General features: G+C 39.9%; 1 protein-coding gene across 1 annotated transcript in view; it reads left to right on the top strand.

The window, feature by feature from the left end:
• Positions 1-19919, top strand: part of TEC (tec protein tyrosine kinase) — a 56381-nt gene that overhangs the window by 24744 nt on the left and 11718 nt on the right. Inside the window, exons 3-7 of the mRNA XM_068402601.1 lie at positions 14226-14327; positions 15310-15391; positions 16948-17076; positions 18521-18561; positions 19039-19220. Of these exons, the coding sequence (XP_068258702.1) occupies positions 14226-14327; positions 15310-15391; positions 16948-17076; positions 18521-18561; positions 19039-19220 (536 nt within the window). The remainder of the gene's footprint in view (positions 1-14225; positions 14328-15309; positions 15392-16947; positions 17077-18520; positions 18562-19038; positions 19221-19919) is intronic.

Here is a 19919-nt window from a genome sequence, read left to right as displayed (position 1 = left end):
TGTGGTTTTGTGTTTTTTTGTGTTTGGTTTTTTTTTTTTTAGGCCAATGATGGTGGCTGTAAATTTGTATTTACAATAAGACAGTTGTATATTCTGGCTGAAGTAATTTATATAAAAAGAAAAAAAAATATTAGAGATTAAAATGACTCTGGCCCATCTGAATAGTTCGAGGTTTATTGATGAAATAGATGTGAGTACTGTGTATGCTGGTTGAATTTAAAGTTATGACAGATGAAAGAATAGGTACGGACTGATCTCATTTCAGGCTTGGCAATATTCAAAGTCCATATCGGTAAGATAAGCATGGAAATCCCATGCCAAGATGATCCCACACCCTCATTTTAATCACGTAACTGCAGTGGTAGCAGTCTGCCAAGAGTGGCTGAGTTCTGCTCCTCTAGGCATGTGTGGTTTCTCAGTGTGGTCAGTGGCCAAACTGAAGTAATTTCTTGGGTTTTTTGGTTTGTTTTTTTTTGTTTGTTTGTTTTTTTGTTTGTTTGTTTTTTTTCCATTTTAACTGCTATGGGAATTCAGCAGAAAGTGTTCAAGAAGAACTAAGGGTTTGTGGTCATATGAATAGTCATACCACTTCTTTTTAAAAACAAGATTAAATTAAATCTCATTAACCAGATTAGTCAATACTCAGTGTGGACAAATCGGGTTTATAAATAAGGTGACAGAATTAGATACTTGATATGTCTGGTGACAGAAATGGAACATTCATGACAACAGAAAGCAGTCAACCATAGCAAATTTTGTTCTTGTAAATGCTGCCAAGATGTTTAATTAACCCTGTTCTGTGCAGCTGGTAGTGGGGATCACTTGCTCTTTGACCAGAGACTGCACATTATAGAAGCACTCTTCTCTATTTTTTTTTCTGTCCTATGTCTTGACAAAATGCCATATACCTACTTGGAGTCATAAACGATTATCTCATCAACATGACTACTAGCAACAGGGTAAAATCTTGTTTAAACTTGCTCATAACCTATTTAAGTCTTTTTATATGTGCTTTCAAGCAGCCTAAGCACCCTGTCATGGTACAAAGTGCCTATAGTGAAGCTGGAGCTGCACTGCTGCCATGAGAAGGAGAAATGTAGCTTCTGCACTTAGAAATATTGCTGGACTGTAGGTCATGGAGGAGGTGTGTGAACTATTGATGAAGCATAACTACAGAATCAGTAAAAGAGGCTGAATTTCAAGACTGGTTTCAAAGACTCTTGTTTTTTTTTTTTTTTTTCTCCTGAGGAAGGAGAGTACTGTTCTAGGTCACCTGTGCAAAGCTCTACAATTATGAGTAATGTCATGGGAAACTTATGTTGTATGGGAAGCCAAATAGGACCTTGGCTTTTATGGCTTAACTTCTTCTGGGCATTATGTTGTTTGGTAAAAAAATGGGAGATGTATCACCTTAAGGTTGGTTAAAAGGATGGACATTAAAAAGCTTGAAAATAAAGATACATCAGGAACTGACTTGCCTTAAGCAATTTTTAATCATAGAATCATTTTGGTTGGAAAGGACCTTTTAGATCATCGAGTCCAACCATTAACCTAACACTGCCAAGTCCACCACTGAACCACGTCCCTAAGCACCACATCTACATGTCTTTTAAATATCTCCTGGGATAGTGACTCCACCACTTCCCTGGGCTGCCTGTTCCAATGCTTGACAACCCTTTCAGTGAAGAAATTTTTCCTGATATCCAATCTAAACCTCCCCTGGTGCAAGTTGAGGACATTTCCTCTCATCCTATCGCTTGTTACCTGGGAGAAGAGACAAACACCCTCCTTGATCCAACCTCCTTTCAGGTAGTTGTAGAGAGTGATAAGGTCTCCCCTGAGCCTCCTTTTCTCCAGAGTAAACAACCCGAGTTCCCTCAGCTGCTCCTCATAAGACTTGTGCTCTAGATCCTTCACCAGCTACATTGCCCTTCTGTGGACTCTCTCCAGCACCTTGATGTCTGTCTTGTAGTGAGGGGCCCAAAACTGACCACAGCATCTGAGGTGCAGCCTCACCTGTGCTGAGTATAGGGGGATGATCACTTCCCTAAAAAAAGAAAGAGGAATATTCTATTTAAGCTGGAGATGGCTTCTGGCTTTGGTGCTTTTTTGGCAGGAATTCTGTGAATTAGTAAGTGTAAATGTTGGGGAAATGCCATTATTGCACTAGTGTGCAATATTGGGCTAACAATAATTACAAGAGTATAAAAGGCTGAGTTAATGTTCTAAGTTTCATGAAGCCTTTAACGGTTTATCAGTTGTCATTGTTGGAAAGAGTATTTTTTTTTTTCCTTAATGTTGCAGAAGTGGCTAATGAGATCTGAATGTGATGGATTCCATTTGTAATGAAGACAAAAATTCATCGTAGTAAGAAATAACTGAACTAATTGATCTCCAAGCACAAAGAACTGATCATGAATGTATAAAAATAGGGAAGCAGTAAAATATCTTCCTATTCTGAGTAATGAGGTGCACTATAAAACTGAATATGCTACAGTGAGAAAGACTTAAGATACATTCAATGTTCTCAAATATGCATTGTAGATTTAATGAGCCAGCTTTAAATAGATTTATGTAGACAGTAGTAATTACGGTGGTTTGGAAGTGGGAGGTAGTAGGCATTTTTGTGCAAACTGGCCCTTGCTCTTGAGGACTCCTGCACTATGCTTAACGCTGTCAGCTGGAGTCATTCATTGCAGTGTAGCTTCTCCAGGTAATCTGGTTGTATAGCAAAGGCATGTAGTGTTCTAGTGAGGAAACACTAGTGTGAAATATTTTATTAGGAAATCTCTTTCCAATTTTGTGTGGTTTGAAAGCTCAGCGTACTACTTCAGGTATGCTTCTGTTCATTTTCCTGAACTATTTTCTGCTAAGAAATAAAAAAATACTAACCTGTAGGAAATTAATAAACAAAGTTAAGCAATTTTGAAATAAATCTGCTTGCCTGAAAATAAAATATTGAATGCAGTAAGTAAAAAAAAAAAAAAAAAAAAAAAAAAAAAAAATCTCATTTGGATTTTTTTTTTGTATTTTTGACCAGCAAAAATTTAGCTGAAGTTTTAGTATGACTTCTTCCAAATTGTTAATTTCATCTTGAAGGGAGTGCAGGTTTGAAATCCAAGGAGGCATTTGTGGAAATAACTTCACAGATGCATGGCCCTAGGTATATTTGGCCATTTTCTGTCAAAAGTGGCCTCATATCTTGCATATTCAACTTAAAATGCTCTGGAGTTTATTTTCAAAGATGTGGTGCATTCACACTTTCAGCTGACTCTGGAAAATCAAACCTTAGTGTTTATCTAGGAGTCCACTTTATCACTGAAATTGGAAATACATCAGTAAATATCAGCTGAACAGTTGTAATGGAAAGGAATACGCACTTTACAGCTCTACCAGTACGCCTGGTGGCTGGTGTCCCATGGTGCAAGTGCCCCACACACTCCTTTGCAGAGTGGCTTAGCTGCTGCAAACAGTATCTTTTATTCCTCCTGAGTTAGCCAACAGGACACACCACACAGAAACAGCATTCAAGCTACTGTGTCCACTAGAGTGGTCCACCAAGTGCTCTTGGTTTATCCTCTTTCTCCTTGTGTGGCAATGAATTTTACTGTTGTGAATTCTTTCTCAACGAATGGTCAGAAGATGTCTCTGAACTGGGAGAAGACATTAGGGCAGTCTGATGGCCCTCACTGGAGCAGGCTTACTGCTGTGTTACAGAATAGCCATGGTACCAGGTAACATGTACTTCACACAAGTTTTAGTTAGCTCATGCTGACAGAGTATCTGGCTTGAACTAAGTGCCACTAGACTAGAGGTTTTTGCTCTAGATGGCATTTTAGGCAAGGGAAATTCTTTGAGATGAAGGCGAGATAATAAACGTAGGTGTTAAAGTACTTCTCGTCACTGGAGTAGTTGAAAGGAGCTGGTTTGCCAAGTGAGATGTCCTGCTAGTTTGTTGGTTTGAAAAGTTTCACACTGATGTTTATCATGAGTGCAGTGCTTCCACAAAGCTGGTGCAGATCCGGTCATTAGTTTATAAATTGTTATCAATGTGCAGACTGTTAGTATACTCATATCTATTGGAGTTGTGGAATGTTCCCTTTCGCTGTGGTATTTCTCTCTCTCATCTTGCTTAGCAGTGACACTCTTTAGTTTGAAAGTGTGCTGATGTGTGTGGTTTGGTTACCATCCTCCCACGCATGGCGTGGCATGCTCACATTAACCTTTCCAGACCACAGCAACTTGCACTGACCTTGAGTATGAAGCTGAGTATGAGCTTATGAATGTGAAATTGCTTTAAGCTTTAGCACTTTTATTGTTTGCTTATGTTGCTGTATGGATTAGTTTACAGTAATAAATGGTTTATATTGGATTTTGCATTTTCAAAAGGTGTAGGCTAAATCCTGGTCCCCATGGTTACCCTGTGTGTGTTTGGGTGAATGGGGATCTGTGGCATTAGAGGGAGGACAAAATGGGGGAGAGTCTGTGCTGCAATACCTGTTAGCTCTGGAGTGGCTGCACAGGGGATGTTGGGGTAGGCACGGCACTTACCTATTTATTAGTATGCAGAAACCATTTGCTTCTACAGAGAAGGCAAATAATAGTTCCAGAGGGAAAAGGTTTAAGAGTCTTATTTGGAAGGATGCTTCTGTGGAGACAAGTAGAAGGCGATTTTCCGATGAGCTGATCTTGGGAGACGCAGAGTGCTCTTGTCTTCAGTGGCAGTAGTGGTATTTGCCATCAGGATCAGACCTGTGTGAAAACTGTCTTGCATAAACAGAACTGTCAACTAACAAAAAACAACCAGGATATAAATGAAAAAGGCAGAATAAAAATTTGAACATTCTTGGGGGTTGCTAATTTTGAAAGTCTCTTCCTAAGGAAAAAAGGTTCTTCTGCAAGAGTTGTATTTCGTTCTTGTAATTTGAATAGAGAGGAGACAGAAGCTACTGAAATTACCGTGGTGATATTTTAAGGAAGGAAAAATAACTTTAAAAGCTCTGGGGCCCACTCTAAAGCTGCAGGTTTCAGGGTAAAATTGTGTAGCTTCATTGCAACACTAATCTTGTGCAAATACTTCCTTTGGAGCATAACAACACTAGAGAGTTCCAAAAAGCTATGCTAGTTACTTTTTTAACAGAAGAGTAATGTGTATCAATTCTACTGTTGTTTATTCCTATAGTGCTTATCCCTTATAATTTTTAACTTGATTACCCTGATTTATATGGTTTCCTTAGTCATTGCATAGGTGATTTAATTCTTTATATAAATGAAAGCACAATTCCATATTAAAATGCTTCTGATCACTGATTACTCTTGTTCTTTAACTAAGATGAAAGCTTCTGAAATGAGTAGATTGGCAGAACCTTTTTTTGTTCCAAGTCGTAGGTAGTAATGATAGAGCTCTTAAAACACTTACAAGTTTGCACAGTAACTTTATTCCAGCTAGACCTGGAAGAGGACTGTGAGTTGGCTGCTGTTTCCCCTCTAGGAAGTAGAAGTGGGTATACACTTCCCCGTGAATCGCATAGAAGTCCTTAGCTGTACTCACTGGGGACATACCTTCACAACTGTCTCTTAGGGAGTGGGGCTTTAGATTGGTTCAGCTCTTACTGTCTAGCATTTTTAAATGGAATTAAACACAGTTGTTTCCCAGCATTGTCAGAAAAAGAATGAATCCATTTTTAAAGTGCAGTCAGTATAGGTGGATTGTTTAAACCACACACACACACACACATGCGCTTTTATATATATTTATATATATATAAAACTAAAGATGTAATGAATAACTTATAACAGTGATTTTCAGCATAACCTATATTGCTGAGCAAGTACAACGATGTGTTTGCAAGTTATCCCACCTAGGATGATGCCTGTCACATCCATCTGGATAGAGAAAATTGTGTTTGTACCTCTTACGAAAAACTAAAGAGTAAAAATCCATGATGGAATAGAGGGCCTTTCAAACTTCTTCACAAGATCTATATTTAAGTGCTAACTCAGAATATGAGTAGCCACCTTTTCTAATTGTATAATACCTCTATAATGACTACAACCATTGCTTTTACAGATTAGCAGCATTAGGAAAATAGTTAATTTTAACTTATTTTCTTTGCACTAATCAAGATGGAGAATTGGCAAGTGACTTCGGTAATCTGTAGATGGCTGACCAATGGATACTTTTCAGGTTATAGTTTGTCAAGCAAACTTAGACAACTCTGATATAACAATACCCACGTTGTTATTCCTATATACAGATCTCTTTTCTCAGTTAGAGTAATGGAATTGTGAGAGATCCCTCTCTGATGAGGAAGAGCAATGTAGGAAGCTGAGTATTGCTTCAAGTAAATACACAGATGTAAAAATTATATAAGCCGTTTTATATTTATATTGATTTAATTATTTTGTGATAGCGGCTAGTCCCCCACAACAGCAGTGAACACTTAAAGCAAAAACCCAGTCCTTCTGAGGAGCTGTTTATCAAAGCATAAGATGCGCAAACAAGTGAGTAGAGACGTGGTGCAAAGCATTGATGAGACGTTACAGTAACCAGGAGAGGTTTTACTGCAGATTAGTTGCCTAGACCTCTTTTGTATGGCAGCCTGGGGAAGAGGAGGGTTGATCAAGGTCTGTAGCTAGCCACCGCTCAGAGCAAATATAGTAACGAATCAGTTTTCTTTTAGGTAGATCAAACAGTAAGAATTAATTGTCCAAAATAGAGCTGCACATAAAGCTGGTCAGCATTTTGAGCTATCGAGGTGATTGAAAGAGAAGACCCTGTTCTGCAGCAAAGGCCCCAGAAACCTCGTGGGAGGGGCAAAAATGAGCCAGGAGGGAAGGCAGCTGAGAGAATCTGAGAAGAAAAATCTCACAGAGAAGGTCTGGATAGAAGGTCTGCTGTAAAGTAGTAGACGTTGGCATTGGGAACCATGAAGCTCCATCCTTCCTGGTTTATTTGTTCCTGTTCCCCCCCTTCCCTCCAGATTCAGGAAAATAATTTTTTAAAATAAATTTTTTGCTCATAGGTGGAACTACTGTATTGGTGATGATCCAGAAGACCCCAAATATTGCCTGAAAATCCAAGAGAAGACAAGTAACAGTAGGCACAGCTGGGGAAATATTAAGCAGGTGCAAGTGAAAGTTGTTCAAATCAGAGAAATAACTTAAAGCTATTCATGTGAATGGAGGCAGCTTAACAGATGCATGGGAATGCTCACTTGAAAAGAGCAAGTCATAAAGAAACTTAAATTGTAAAAAAAGTTGGATATGTTGCAGTGATGATTCCCTGTTCTCTAGAACATCTATCAAAAGAAAAGTCTGATATAAAATGAAGATCTGCCATAATCATCTTTCTAGAAGAATTTTGGTGTTTATGAGACATAGTTGAAGTTGAAAAGTAGGTTGTAGTTGTTGACACTGACAAGGCATGCATGAGAATACTTACCGTATGGCTAGCGGTAAGTATTCACTCATTCACAGGAGTGAATGAGTCTTAAAGGTGCTAATAAGGAAGACCTGGAAGATAAATGAGATTCTGGAAGGCTAGAGAAGGCCTAGTTTTAAAAGAGTGCAGAGGAGAAGCTGAGAAACTGTAAGCTATGAAGGTAATTTCCAGAAAAGTGCTAGAAAAAACAGACTTGTTGAAAGTACCTGGAAGATACCAAATGGCATATCAGCCAACAAAGATTTGACAAGAACAACAGCAACAAAAAAAATCTGGCTTAGCAATGTTCTTTCTACCACAGGGTAACAAGTCTTGTGGGTAGCAGAGAAGCAGCAGATATCCTGTGTTTTCATTCTAGTAAGGATTGCTTTACACTGCTGTATGAGACGTTTTCAGATGTCAGCATTAGAAATGACCTATATAAACCTCTTGTAAATCTGATTGCAGAACATATGGGAAACTGGTACAGTGTTCAGTAGGCATCGGTGGCTTGTTTTCAGATTGAAAGACCATCTGGAATGGGGTGTCCTGTCTTGCATTTCAGAATTTTCACTAGTGATGTTGCTGAAATAGAAGCTTGTTGAGTTCTCAGGTGACATAAAACTTGAAGGAGCTGCAAGCATTTTGGAAAACAAGTCTAGAAATTGAAGTGGTATATTGGGATTAGGTGTGTGGAGGGTTGGTTTGTTTGGTTTTTTTTATTTTGTAGATGTGATTCAGTGTGGACAAGTGCAAAAGGTAAAAGCTTAGGCAGGAATGCTGGAATGTTCAAATATGGAATGTGATTAAGTAGCTAAGTGTCAAGCTGTCCCTGGCAGGACCTGGGTGACGGGATAGTGAATCATAACCTGGGTATGCATCAATGATACCTTGTTGCTGTGAAAAAGGCAAATGTTACATTAGGATGAAAAAATGTGACTGTGAATTCTTACAATCTGATGATAGGGGATCAGCTGCAGTGCTGCATCTGGTTTGGGGCAATAACTTTCAAGGAAGATGTGGACCTGTCTGTGAGATTCAGTGCAGGAACAGCGGGAAGGATGAGGTTCCCAAAAGCCTGGACTGTGATGAAGGGTTGGTGAAGCAGCAAGTGTTTAAAGCAGAGAGATGTACTGGTGATGGACAGGAACCTTCAAAGAAAAACCCCTCAACTCTATAGTTGTGGACTCCATCGCCTGAACCTTGAAAGAGTAGGTAAAGCAGCTGGTGCCTTGGCTAGGTGACCTCTCGGGTCCTGTCCTGGGGCTCTGGTTGCTTGCCTGCGATGCCCATGGACTTGGGCTGTCCTCCCTTCTTGGCTCAAGTTGTCTGAGTCTAGTGTTCAGATAGCATGAAGGCTGTGTTAAGAGGGGTGGCTGAGTGAAAGGTGTCATGCACTCAGGACAGATGGCCCTGAGAAGGGAGAAAAGAGGGCAGAAATGCTACGGCTGAGCTGGGCAGAGTCATAGCTCTGAGGACTTCACAGAAAACCAGGAAGAGGATATTTGTCTGAAAGAACCTGAAGCTATGTGCTAGTTATTTTGAAAGTTGAAAGTTGTAGGTGATTTAGGGCCTGATATGGATGGAGGCCTGGCTGATTATTTTGTCCTTTAGTCTTACTTATATTGCTGCCTTATGTGATTGCAGCAATGTATCATAACTGTAATTGTGTACATCTAACTGACTGCCTCTCAATTGCAGGAGAAGAGTAAATTACAGATAATGTGTTGTAGTCATGGTTAGGAAGTTGCATCAGTGCTATTACGGAGAATTTCTTTTTGTGCTTTTCGCTCTCTCCAGTGCTGGTGGTTGATGTCTGGTGAGCAGCCAGGTCATGGTAAAGGATTCTCAGTTTCCTATTTTGCAGGACAGGGTTTAAGACTTTCTCCTTCTCACTTATGTTTGTTTTTTTTTTTCCCCTTGAAGTTCTTCCAAAGAGTCAGATCTTGGATTAGGCCAGACTAGATCAGAGTAATAATCACCTCTTGTTTTTTACAATTCAAGCTGTTTTGGAAAGCGGAATAGAAATACTTGATACTTGCTTCTCTTAGAATAATAATTTAAAAAATGAAGTGAAAGGAGGCAGGGCATTCTTCAACATATCTGACACACTGGAAAATAACGGGATGGAAAATGTGGCCATCTAACACCTAGCTACAGTAACTATATTTGCATAATCATAATTGCTTGGGTGAAAACGCCTCTCAAGAGGGAACTGCAGCAGTATCCAGTGCTTATCGCTAAATGGCAAGACTATTTTAAAAAAAAAAAAAAAAAAAGTATGAAAACACCCTTATATTTGGCTGTGGAGCATATTCTACCAGAGAAGTTATCTACATGAGATGTTGGGTTAGCCAGGCTTTTCTGACGTTTTGTGAAGTTGAAGAGCAGCTCCATAAAAGGACATGTCATTGATGCTGAGACCTTCTGTACTTGTTAGAACACAAGTTCCATGAGTCACGTGCTGATGACCTCAGGATTTCCTATATGGTGATAAGCATGGGAGAGAGAAATAGTATGAACAACAGAGAGAGAGACAGAGTAGGTCAGACAGAATGCAGCAATTTCTTTGCAGCCGGGCTGATTTCTATGTGTTCTCATTGAGTTTTTTTCCAAACAGAGTGTCCACTGTACTGTTTAACTCCCCAACCCCACTTTTCTGAGGGTAAGCAGCACAATATCTTCATAAGCAAAGAGGAAATACACTGAAGAACCTTTTTCTCTGATAGTGGGAATATAGGCTTCTTAACTTCTAAACCTACTGTTTAGCAGAGGAGTAATTCTAGGTGGGTGGATGATGAGATGTTTGGTTGTGTACTAAGTTTATCTAACACTTAAGTATTTCTCTCTTCCTGTGTTCTAAGATTTTATTTTTTTGGACAGGAACTGTGTAATCATATATTTGTACCGTATCTGACAATGTAGTTCTAGTTTTATAACTTCTTGATATTACTGTCTTATGTGTTAAACAATAGGAATAGCTTATTTGTTTGCATTGAATGGAGACAAGACTTGGCCATCCTTATTGTGAGCAAGGAGCAGGGCTTCTGAAACTGTAAATAAAGTTTTCGAAGAATGGGCAAGTATGAAGTACAGGTAGCATTTTGCATTTTGAGCAGCTTTGTATAGTAGTTTCTGTACAGTCATTTTTCTTTTGTTATTTTCAGCAAGCAGATACATTTTTTTAAAAAAAGCAAACAACCCTTTAGAGTGGCTTTGAAGCACATATTTTTATCTATTTGTTATCCTTATTGGGTTATAGTATTTTTTACCTTCATTACTGTTCTAACCATATTTCCTTCTACAGGCCTCCCTCTAAAGGCATATATCTTCAGAAAAGAGGTGGACCAGCTTTGATAGGTCCCTTGGGTTCACTGGCCTGTGATGTTTCCAAATCCTCTGTGAACACTTGTGTCCAGTTCAGACAGCATACATGAACGTGCTGGTGAAATACTACCATTTCTTCAGTGAATCCAACCTTTTTCTACTATGTTAGCCATCTTCCACCTCCAAAAAAAACCATGAAAAATGCCCCTCTGCCTCCTATGGTTTGATATTGCGTAATTAGCCATTGTACTAATTTTGTCTTTTTTTAGCAGAGATTGCTTGTTGGAAAGAGTGGTTGTGGATGGATTTCTTATGGCTGGCTCATGCCTGCGCCTATACTTCCCAACTACTTCAGGGCTTGAGCTCTCCCTTGATTCTGCATTTCATGTCTGCCGTACACCTGAGTCTACAGCAAGCCATTTGGCAAGCAGAATAAATGCAACACAGTAATGGTGTGCAAGCTGTCCCATTATAAAGGGAAATCATTGAAGTAGGGAGGGGAGAGGAATTGCAGTGGTCTTTTTAGCATTTTTTTTTTTCTTGAGTCATTCCTTCCTGTGCCTGTGCCCCTTGGTTTAACAGTCAGAAGTGCTGAGCTAAAATGCAGCTGCACACCTGACAGTTTTGAGGCTGCTGGCCATTAGTAACTGTTGCTTCTGATGCAATCTGAAAGGTGTCTGGAGCAGTAAATTTGTATTTAATTTCACATATGTAAGGTTTTTTTTAAATCTAAAGTGTACAAAGATAAAAAAATCTTCTCTGACATTAGGCTTAATTTGCTGGTTTGAGTTGCAAGGCAGGTCAGCTTTGAGTTGGCTTAATTTAGCATCTCATGGAAATATGATTACTAGAATGATGTTCTGTGTATCAGGAGGTTTGCTTTATTTTTTTCCAAAATGTTAGTTAATTATCTTGTTGGATTCCTGTACTTTGTCCTCCTTGCAGATGTGTGCTCCTTTTGAGTGAACACTGAATGCCAGAAATGGCATGAAAATCTCTTGAGTCTTGGAGGAGAGGGGGGTTCAGAGAAATAATAAAGCCTCTAAGGAATTTCTGTCATTCCAGGTAAAAAAAACCCAATGCATACCATCTCTCTTTGTCCCACAAGCTTGGTTAACCAGGAGATGGGATCCAAGCGATATGAGTACCCCACTGGACACAGAAAGCTGGGCAGATATGTTACAGAAGTGGCAGGGCAAGCATTTTTTCTTTGTATGTTATTGTGCAGGAAAAAAGATCTGGAGAGGTGCCTTCAAAACAATTATGTGGAGCGTTGAATTCTGTGCTTTATGAAAAAGCATGTTTCATTTGGATCTTCCTGTTCTGCCTCGGCTAATCTGGCAGCCCTGAAGCTGCCAGGACTGCCACGCAGTGACAAGCAGAGGGAGAAGCAATACTTGCTGCTGTACCAAGTGTTGTAGAATTCAGTAACTCAGTTTTTGGCACTTCCATGAATGTATGTTTGACTTCAGGCAATCAAAGTTCAAGTAAGGAGATACCATAAAATAAACAAAAGACTTGAAACAGTTTTTTGATGAAAAAATCCAAGTTTGCATGCTTGGTGCAAATTATTTTTCAGCACAACATGATATAACTTTGTAGTACAGATCATGATAATGTTTCTGATTTGACTTTTTTTTTAATGGTTCATCAAAATGCCTAATTATTTTTTTTTCTTTCTTTTTCCACCCAATTTTAAAAAGCCCCCTATTGGGGCTTCTCTTTGGAGTTTTTTGGGTTTTCTGGTGTTAACTAACATTTACAGCTTTATCTGAACTTAGTTCCTGTCATTCTTCCTGATGTTGACCACGACGTGCATGAATTCTTCATGCACTTTTTCTCTGCCTGCTTTGTTCATAACAATATACATAAGAGACAGAGTACTAAGTTTTTTTTAAATGCTGACAAAGCTTCCCTGTTTTCCATGGTGTCTTCGTTTAGCCCACACCAGGGCTAAACAATAGCAGTTTTTCTCTCACCCAATGTCCCTTCCTCATTTGGGGAAGGGAATTGGGAAAAGGATGGAGACTTGTAGGTTGAAGTTAACCAGATTTAATGAAATGAAGAAATCAATATAAATGACAACACAAAACAGACAAAAGTATGCTTATCCACAGATCACTGGCAAGTTGCTCCAGGAATCACAATGAGGGAGAGGCAAGGAGGGCAGGAAGAGCCCCACCTCTTCCTAGCAAACCCTCTCTTTTATAGTGAGCTTGATGTCAATGATCTAGAATACACCTGTGGGCCAGCCAGGGTCAGCTGCCCTGGATTTAACTGCTAAGGGCCTTGATCACCATGGCTGGCCACAAACTGAAACCAAATCCCAATGAAACCAGGACACATGGGTAGTAACTATTGTGTTTCTGGGGTGGTGGAATCGTGACAGCTATATTTGAAGTTGTTCTTTAATTCTGTTAATAAGACTGTATTTTCAGTTGCTTATGATTGTGCCAGACTTCAGCTATTTGGGCTGAAATGTCCACCCTCAGGAGAGAAGAGGGCAGCCAAGTAAGGATTGGAGTATTTAAAATAATTCAGTCATTACTAATTATTTCCACATTTTGTGAACAGCGTCCATCTTTCATAAGCTGCACTCTGAACTGGATGTGTTCGGCTTTCATTTTTAGCCTCTTCTGCTTCAGGTAAAGAAAAATGTTCTCAATCAGTTCCTTCAGAAACAGCTACCTTAAAGTCCACTCGTGTGTGGACTTTGCTGTTATTACCTGTTGCTTTTACATGCAGACTAAAGCCCAGCACATGCTACTGCCAGTTACTGGCTGTTCTTCCACAGAGCTTCCTCTCTGGAGTGTTGAACTATGATGTATTTCCATGCATTGCTACTTTAGCCAGCACTGGCTGAGCACTGTGGGCACTCCTTCCTTCTTTAAAATTTTCATCATCATCATCATCAATTTAGGCAACCCAAACCTTCTCAGATGTCTAGGCTTTTGACCTTGCTTCTTCAGGACTTCTGCTAGCCTCGGTGAAGTAAGTTCCTTCAACACAGACCCCACCTTGGCCCAGGGATGGGTTTCACCCCCATCATCTGCTTTCTGCCTCAGCATGAGCTTGTGTTGCCTGAACAGCATCCCAGTTTCTCTGGAAACTTGGCAGTAGCCACAAAATGGTGGGAGCACTTCAGCAACAGAGGAAGGGAGCAGATGAGATGATGCAAGGGGGAAGCCTTCCTTCATCTGTACTCAAGTTCTTTTTTGTAAAGAAGTGTAGATTTAAACCTGTGATTACAACTGATTGGAAACTTTATATAGAAAGAGGTGGTACTTTTAACTAAGCAATTACACTGTACTCTGTATACTTTCACCAGTGTAGATCTTTATACTCTCTCATTTTTCAAATTACTTCTGCAGCTGAAACAACATCAGTGTCATAAGTGTAAAAGAAAGCAAGAAGTCTCTACTGAAAAAAAAAATTGGTTATATTTTACATAATGTTTTTTGCTTTTCTCTTATAGAAAAAGTACAGAAAAGGATCAGTCGATGTTTCAAGGATTAAATGTGTAGAAGTTGTAAAAAGTGATGGTATTATTCCCTGTCAAAATAAATATCCATTTCAGGTATGTTCCTTTATATAAAATGTATAAATTACAGTGCTCTTTTCAACAGCACCAAACCATTTGGATGCAACTGGTTTGAAAACGCTGTCACTTCTAAATTCTGAGCCTGTTCTCTGGCTCTGTGTGGCTGTGTGGGAGGTGGTTCAGGATCAGTGATTAAAAACCATCCCCAGCAAGCTCTGCTCCCCATGCAGTCCCCTCCCTTGGGAGCTGTGCCTCATACACTTGGTCTTTTTCTTTTCCCCACCCTCTCTGCTTGGGTTTTGCCTGGGAAGTGCCTTCTCCTGGTCTTCCTGCAAAACGGGTTAGCTGGCAGCCCATTTTTCCCCGTCTTCATTCTTTCACATTAAATTAAATTTAATTACCATTAAATTATATAAGAGTAAGAAAATTAAGATAAAACTTTTTGCATTTTCTTCCATTGTGAACTTAATGGAGATAAATACAGAAAACAAAGTACTTGGAGGGAGAAAAAGAAATGTTTAGAATATGGGGGTTGGATGCTGTGCCTGCTGCTTACGATAGAAGGAATAGTTGGAGTGAAGGGGGGCAATACTTGCTTTCCACCAGTACAAACGGTGAAGAAAAAGAAGGCAGGAATCACCCCAGAGCAGTACAGAATCATAAGGAGATATGAAATGGCCAGGAACAAAGGATCTCTGATTATGAAATAGCTTTAGCAATTACATTGAACTGTTTTTAGAAAACACATGGTGAAGAATTAACAAAGCAAAGCATGAAGGAAATCCTCCTAAGGATTCCTCACAAGATAATGTACCATTACAAAGTCCTTCCTTATTCTACTGAAAGCATCATATATGAATAGTAAACCTTTTCCCAGTTTCTGCATTCTGTGCATGAGTACACATTTGCCAAATGTAACAGTCATCTGTCTTGTTCTGTTTCTTCTATTTTGTGAGGAATAAATAAATTAATATTACCAGGTGAATGTATTTTAATTATTCCTTTTTCCTCCCTCCAGGTTGTACATGATGCTAATACACTTTATATTTTTGCACCAAGTGCACAAAGCCGGGATCAGTGGGTGAGGAATCTGAAAGAAGGTGAAGGAAATTGCTCATACTTAACATCTGACATATGTAGATACCTTTACTTGAGCTGTCTGGCTGGGATGGAGTTAATTTGGTGCTGTGTTTTGGATTTGTGGCCAAAACAGTGTTGAAAACACACCAGTGTGTTAGTTGCTGCTGAGCCGTGCTTGCCCAGCATGGAGGCTTTGCCTTTTTCTCTCGCTGCCCCCGCAGCAAGTAGGCTGGAGGTGGGCAAGAGGCTGGGAGGTGACACAGCTGGGACAGTGGACCTAAACTGACCAAAGGGATCTTCCAGGCCATATAATGTCATGTTCGGCAATATAAACTGGGGTAGAGGAAGATGAGGGTTGGGGTTTTCTGGCTTTCATATTGACCATTGCTCAGAGACTGGCTGGGCATTGGTCTGCTTTGTGGGAGATGGCGAGTGATTGCCTTTACCTTACTTTTGTTTTTTTTCTATCTTTTGGTTATTAAACTGTCTTTATTTGAAGCCACAAGTTTTCTCCTCTTGCTCTTTCTATTCTCTCCCCACTGGGTGGAAGGAGTGGGCAAGTGGCTGTGTGGGTGCTTAGCTGCTGACCAGTGATCAAGCTCCCGTTGCATGTATCCACTGATTTTTATTTTTATTGGGCCAGCTCATTGCTTGCATACACAGCATGTTATAACAGGTACGGGGAGTATCAAACACCCAGGCTGATTTAATTTGATTTGTGAAGTCTAGCTGCAATCAGAATTTGACTCTGTGCTTTTGCACAACATGTAAATCACCGAAAATTTTATCCAAGCTCGTTAATGGCAGCACTCAAAAGTTTTGTTTGGACGTAGCTAGACAACATTGTGGGCCTCATGATGGTCTTACACTGATGTAAAATGAAATCTCCACTGAGATGCCATCTCATTAATGCTATCATAGTGAATAAAGATCTTTTTTTCAAGAGCCTCTTGATGCTTTCTGCCACCATCAAATGGTCACCTTAATTGCAGATACTCTGTAAAGTAACAAGAAATAATTCCTGGGTTGGGGGACCACAGGGCAGGGAATAACCTCTGAAACTCAGCAAGCCCATAGGATGGGGATAAGGAGCCTTTCAGACCAAACACAGGCATTGGGCCATACAATAGCGATAAACGTCAGCTATTTTTCTCTCCAGAACACTATTTGTAGAGGAGATTGAGTTGCTTGCAGTAGTAATAAAAAGCAAAGGGGCAGGCAGAGCCCCCAGGGCCTCCACAGCTGCCTGACTACTTTGCATGGTGCGGGCGGGTGCCTGGTTCTCCTTTCATGGATGCACCAAAGGCCTGGCCCTGCTGGGTGGCGGGTTTAGGCAGGGAGTGTAGCACTCTCTTCTGGAACAAAGTCATGTATTATCCTAAAAATGTCCTCTACTCTCTTTGTATCACCTCCATGTAAATTTGCAAAAAGGTCCTTAAGAGAAGCAGTGCTAAAGTAAGGACAAGTGAAGATTATGTCTCATGTCAAACATATTGTAATATTTATTAAAAATGGCCCTCTTGCAGTTTTTTTTTTTTTTGGTATCTTTCAGTATATGCTCTTTTTCTTCTTGTAGAAATAAAGAACAACAGCAATATAATGGTAAAATATCATCCTAAATTCTGGACAGAGGGAATTTATCAGTGCTGCAGACAGACAGAAAAATTAGCACCTGGCTGTGAAAAATATAATCTTTTTGAAAACAGTAAGTACATATGTTTTCATATGAAGTTGTTTTGGCATATTTTTCTGCTTTTTTATGTGATCCTGTTGTCACACCTGAATGCATTAGATATTAGGCAAATTTATAGAGCAGAGTGAATCATTGATACTGTGCCTAAAGGAAATCAAAATATTTGTTTCATTTCCAAGCATTTTGTAAAAAATATAAAAGCCAGTGAATTGTCCTCCAAAAAAACGCTTAGAAAAAGCTGAAAGGAGTCACTGAGGTTGCTGAATTTGTTTCATTTGATTTGATTTTCCCATCTGAAACTTACTTGTCCAAGTGTTTACCTCAGACTGAGGATAAAAGCGATGGCAAAAAAAGATTCAGCTAGAAATCCTTGCCAGCTCTTCAGTTTTAATGAATAACTTCTACATACCCATGTAAAAGAATAATAACCATGTTGCATTTGGTGTTACTACATCAGTGTAAAAATGGTACAAGAAGGCTCAATGTATTTACAGACATGTGACTGAATTTTCTTAGAGGCTTGTAAATGCCTGTATGCTGAACTTGGATGAACCATGACTTCCATAGGCACGTGCATCTTCCAGCATCTGAATCACAGATTCTGCTTGTTCAGCTGTGGATGCTGTAGCATGCAGAGATGTGCAAGCGTGACCCTCACTGCAATATTGTCCTACATAAGGATACAGTAATTATTTAGTCCTCAATTTAAGGAAAAACCCATAGCAGGAAAAGAAATTGAGCCGTTGCGTACCTCTCAGTGAAATCAGTAGTGCCCGGATGGTTTCCTACATCAGGGCCTTAAATGGGAATGTTGGGGTCCTGTGGATTTAGTTGCATTAAAAGACTTGAAGAATAAACAGTGGCTCGTGGTTGGCCTTATTTGGCAGGAAGATGTAAAACCTGACACATAGCTCAACCTTTTAAGTGGAAAAAAGCAGCACAGGAGAAAAAAATACTCTTGGACCTGAGAGAAGTAATAAAAAATACATACAACATTTATGCCTTATTTAGCGAAACAAGGGTCAGGTGGAGTATTATTTTTTTTAGAAGAGCAGATATTGATAGGAACAGAGCTTTAGATTATCATGGTGACAAGAACACTGCTTCCTTTTCATATGCCTTTTTAAATCTCTATATCTTTTTTTATTTCTCATGTATTTCTGCATCTGAGGGCTGGTTCAGGGATCTCTGCGTGGCATGCTCAGGTTTGGCACAGATATTGCTAAATCCTGTGGTGAATGTAGCCTGCCATCTGATTTAGGATGTTTTTGCAAGAATATTTAATCAGTGTTTTCCTAATGCTCATCTGGAGCTGTCTTTTCTTTCTGACTTACTAAACTATCCTGAAGGCTAGTTAAGATATTAAAACCTTATCTGAAGTTTAAACCTTTTATTCAGTTTTAAAATTTATAGCTAAATGGATAGACACAGATGCTTTCCTATGCTCTGTTTCTAGGTGTAATGAGATCTCCCTCTCCGATGCCAGAAAAAAGTGCGGTAGGTAGTATCTTCAAAATATTGAATAGATAATTGCTGGGTTTTGAGATGGAGTTTAGATTTACTGAGATTCATTCCATATCCTAGGTAAAGGTCTATTTCTGTACGTGTCAATGGGCATCATGTTCTATCTCGGGGTGGAAAAAATCCCATTGCAATTTAGCTGCACCTATTAGCTGTGTCTGTACTGATGATGGGAGAGGTGGTCGAAAAGCAAACGCCAGCCAGCGTTGCCCTTTACTGGCAGCTGCGGGGCTGCAGTGTGAGCCAGCCCCGTGGGTAGCACCCGGGTGATCGTCTGCCACACACTCCAGCTGCCTCCCTGGGCCACCGCAGCTCACTCCTGGGGCAACTCAGAACTAGCCCAGCTTTTGCCTCCAGGATTGCTGGGCTGGTTTGTACTGGTGTGATGGTAAGGGTGGGTGGGGTGGAATAATGGAGCAGAGTGGGATGATAATAATGTTGGGTCATTTTCAGCAAAGGCCTCCACCACCTGTTCCTCCAGTTGAAGAAAATGTCAAGGAAGAGGAAGAGATAGTGGTAGCAATGTATGACTTTGAGCCTACAGAACACCATGACTTAAGATTAGAGAAAGGTGAAGAATATACAGTGATTGAGAAGAACGACCTTCACTGGTGGAAAGCGAGAGACAAATATGGGTAAACATGAGTTCGTTATCTTTCATTATAAAGTTAGTAAGGCTGTTTCCATGTTGTAGTAGTTTATATTGGCTGTGTGTCAACAAATAGCTGTATTAGACCCCAGCCCTGAAATCTCATCCGTATCTTTATTCCCACATAGAAACCAATTTTTGAAAGTACAGTTCTTGATAGATTGTGGGGCCTGAGTGCAAAGACGGTTGCAGAATTGGAAGCTTTTGCAGTTACGTTTCCTGTCAGACTTTATGGTTTACCAATTAAAGGATCAGCCAACCTGCAAAACCTCACTAGACTGGTACAGTGCTCCCGCTTTCCTGGCGAACAACTCATTAGGGAGCAATATGGTTAACACTCAGCTCAGCAGACTCCGGCTTTCAAACTTGAATAATCATCATCTTATTTAATAGCTAGATTATTAGGGGCAAGCTTTGAATGAGTTGAGAGAGAGTTGCAGTGAGATGCCTTAATGACTACAACTTTACATTCCTTGGATTAAAATTTTTCCCTGTAGTTTTAAAGGTGAAAGTTTCCATACTTCAATATTGATCAGGTCCCTGTTGCAATGTTAGGGGTTATTGAGAGTTATCAGGCTGTGTCAGGCTCCAAATGTATTTCCAGTGACTGGATGGGACCTTCGAGCACAGAAGTGACAGAGAGTAGCAGAGGGTTACTCCTCTTCACCCCTTCCACTGGTTTTCT

This window comes from Nyctibius grandis, chromosome 6 (assembly GCF_013368605.1).
Source record: "Nyctibius grandis isolate bNycGra1 chromosome 6, bNycGra1.pri, whole genome shotgun sequence".
Taxonomy (NCBI): domain Eukaryota; kingdom Metazoa; phylum Chordata; class Aves; order Nyctibiiformes; family Nyctibiidae; genus Nyctibius; species Nyctibius grandis.
Note: the sequence above shows the minus strand (reverse complement) of the source record. Positions and strands in the feature narration are given on the sequence as shown.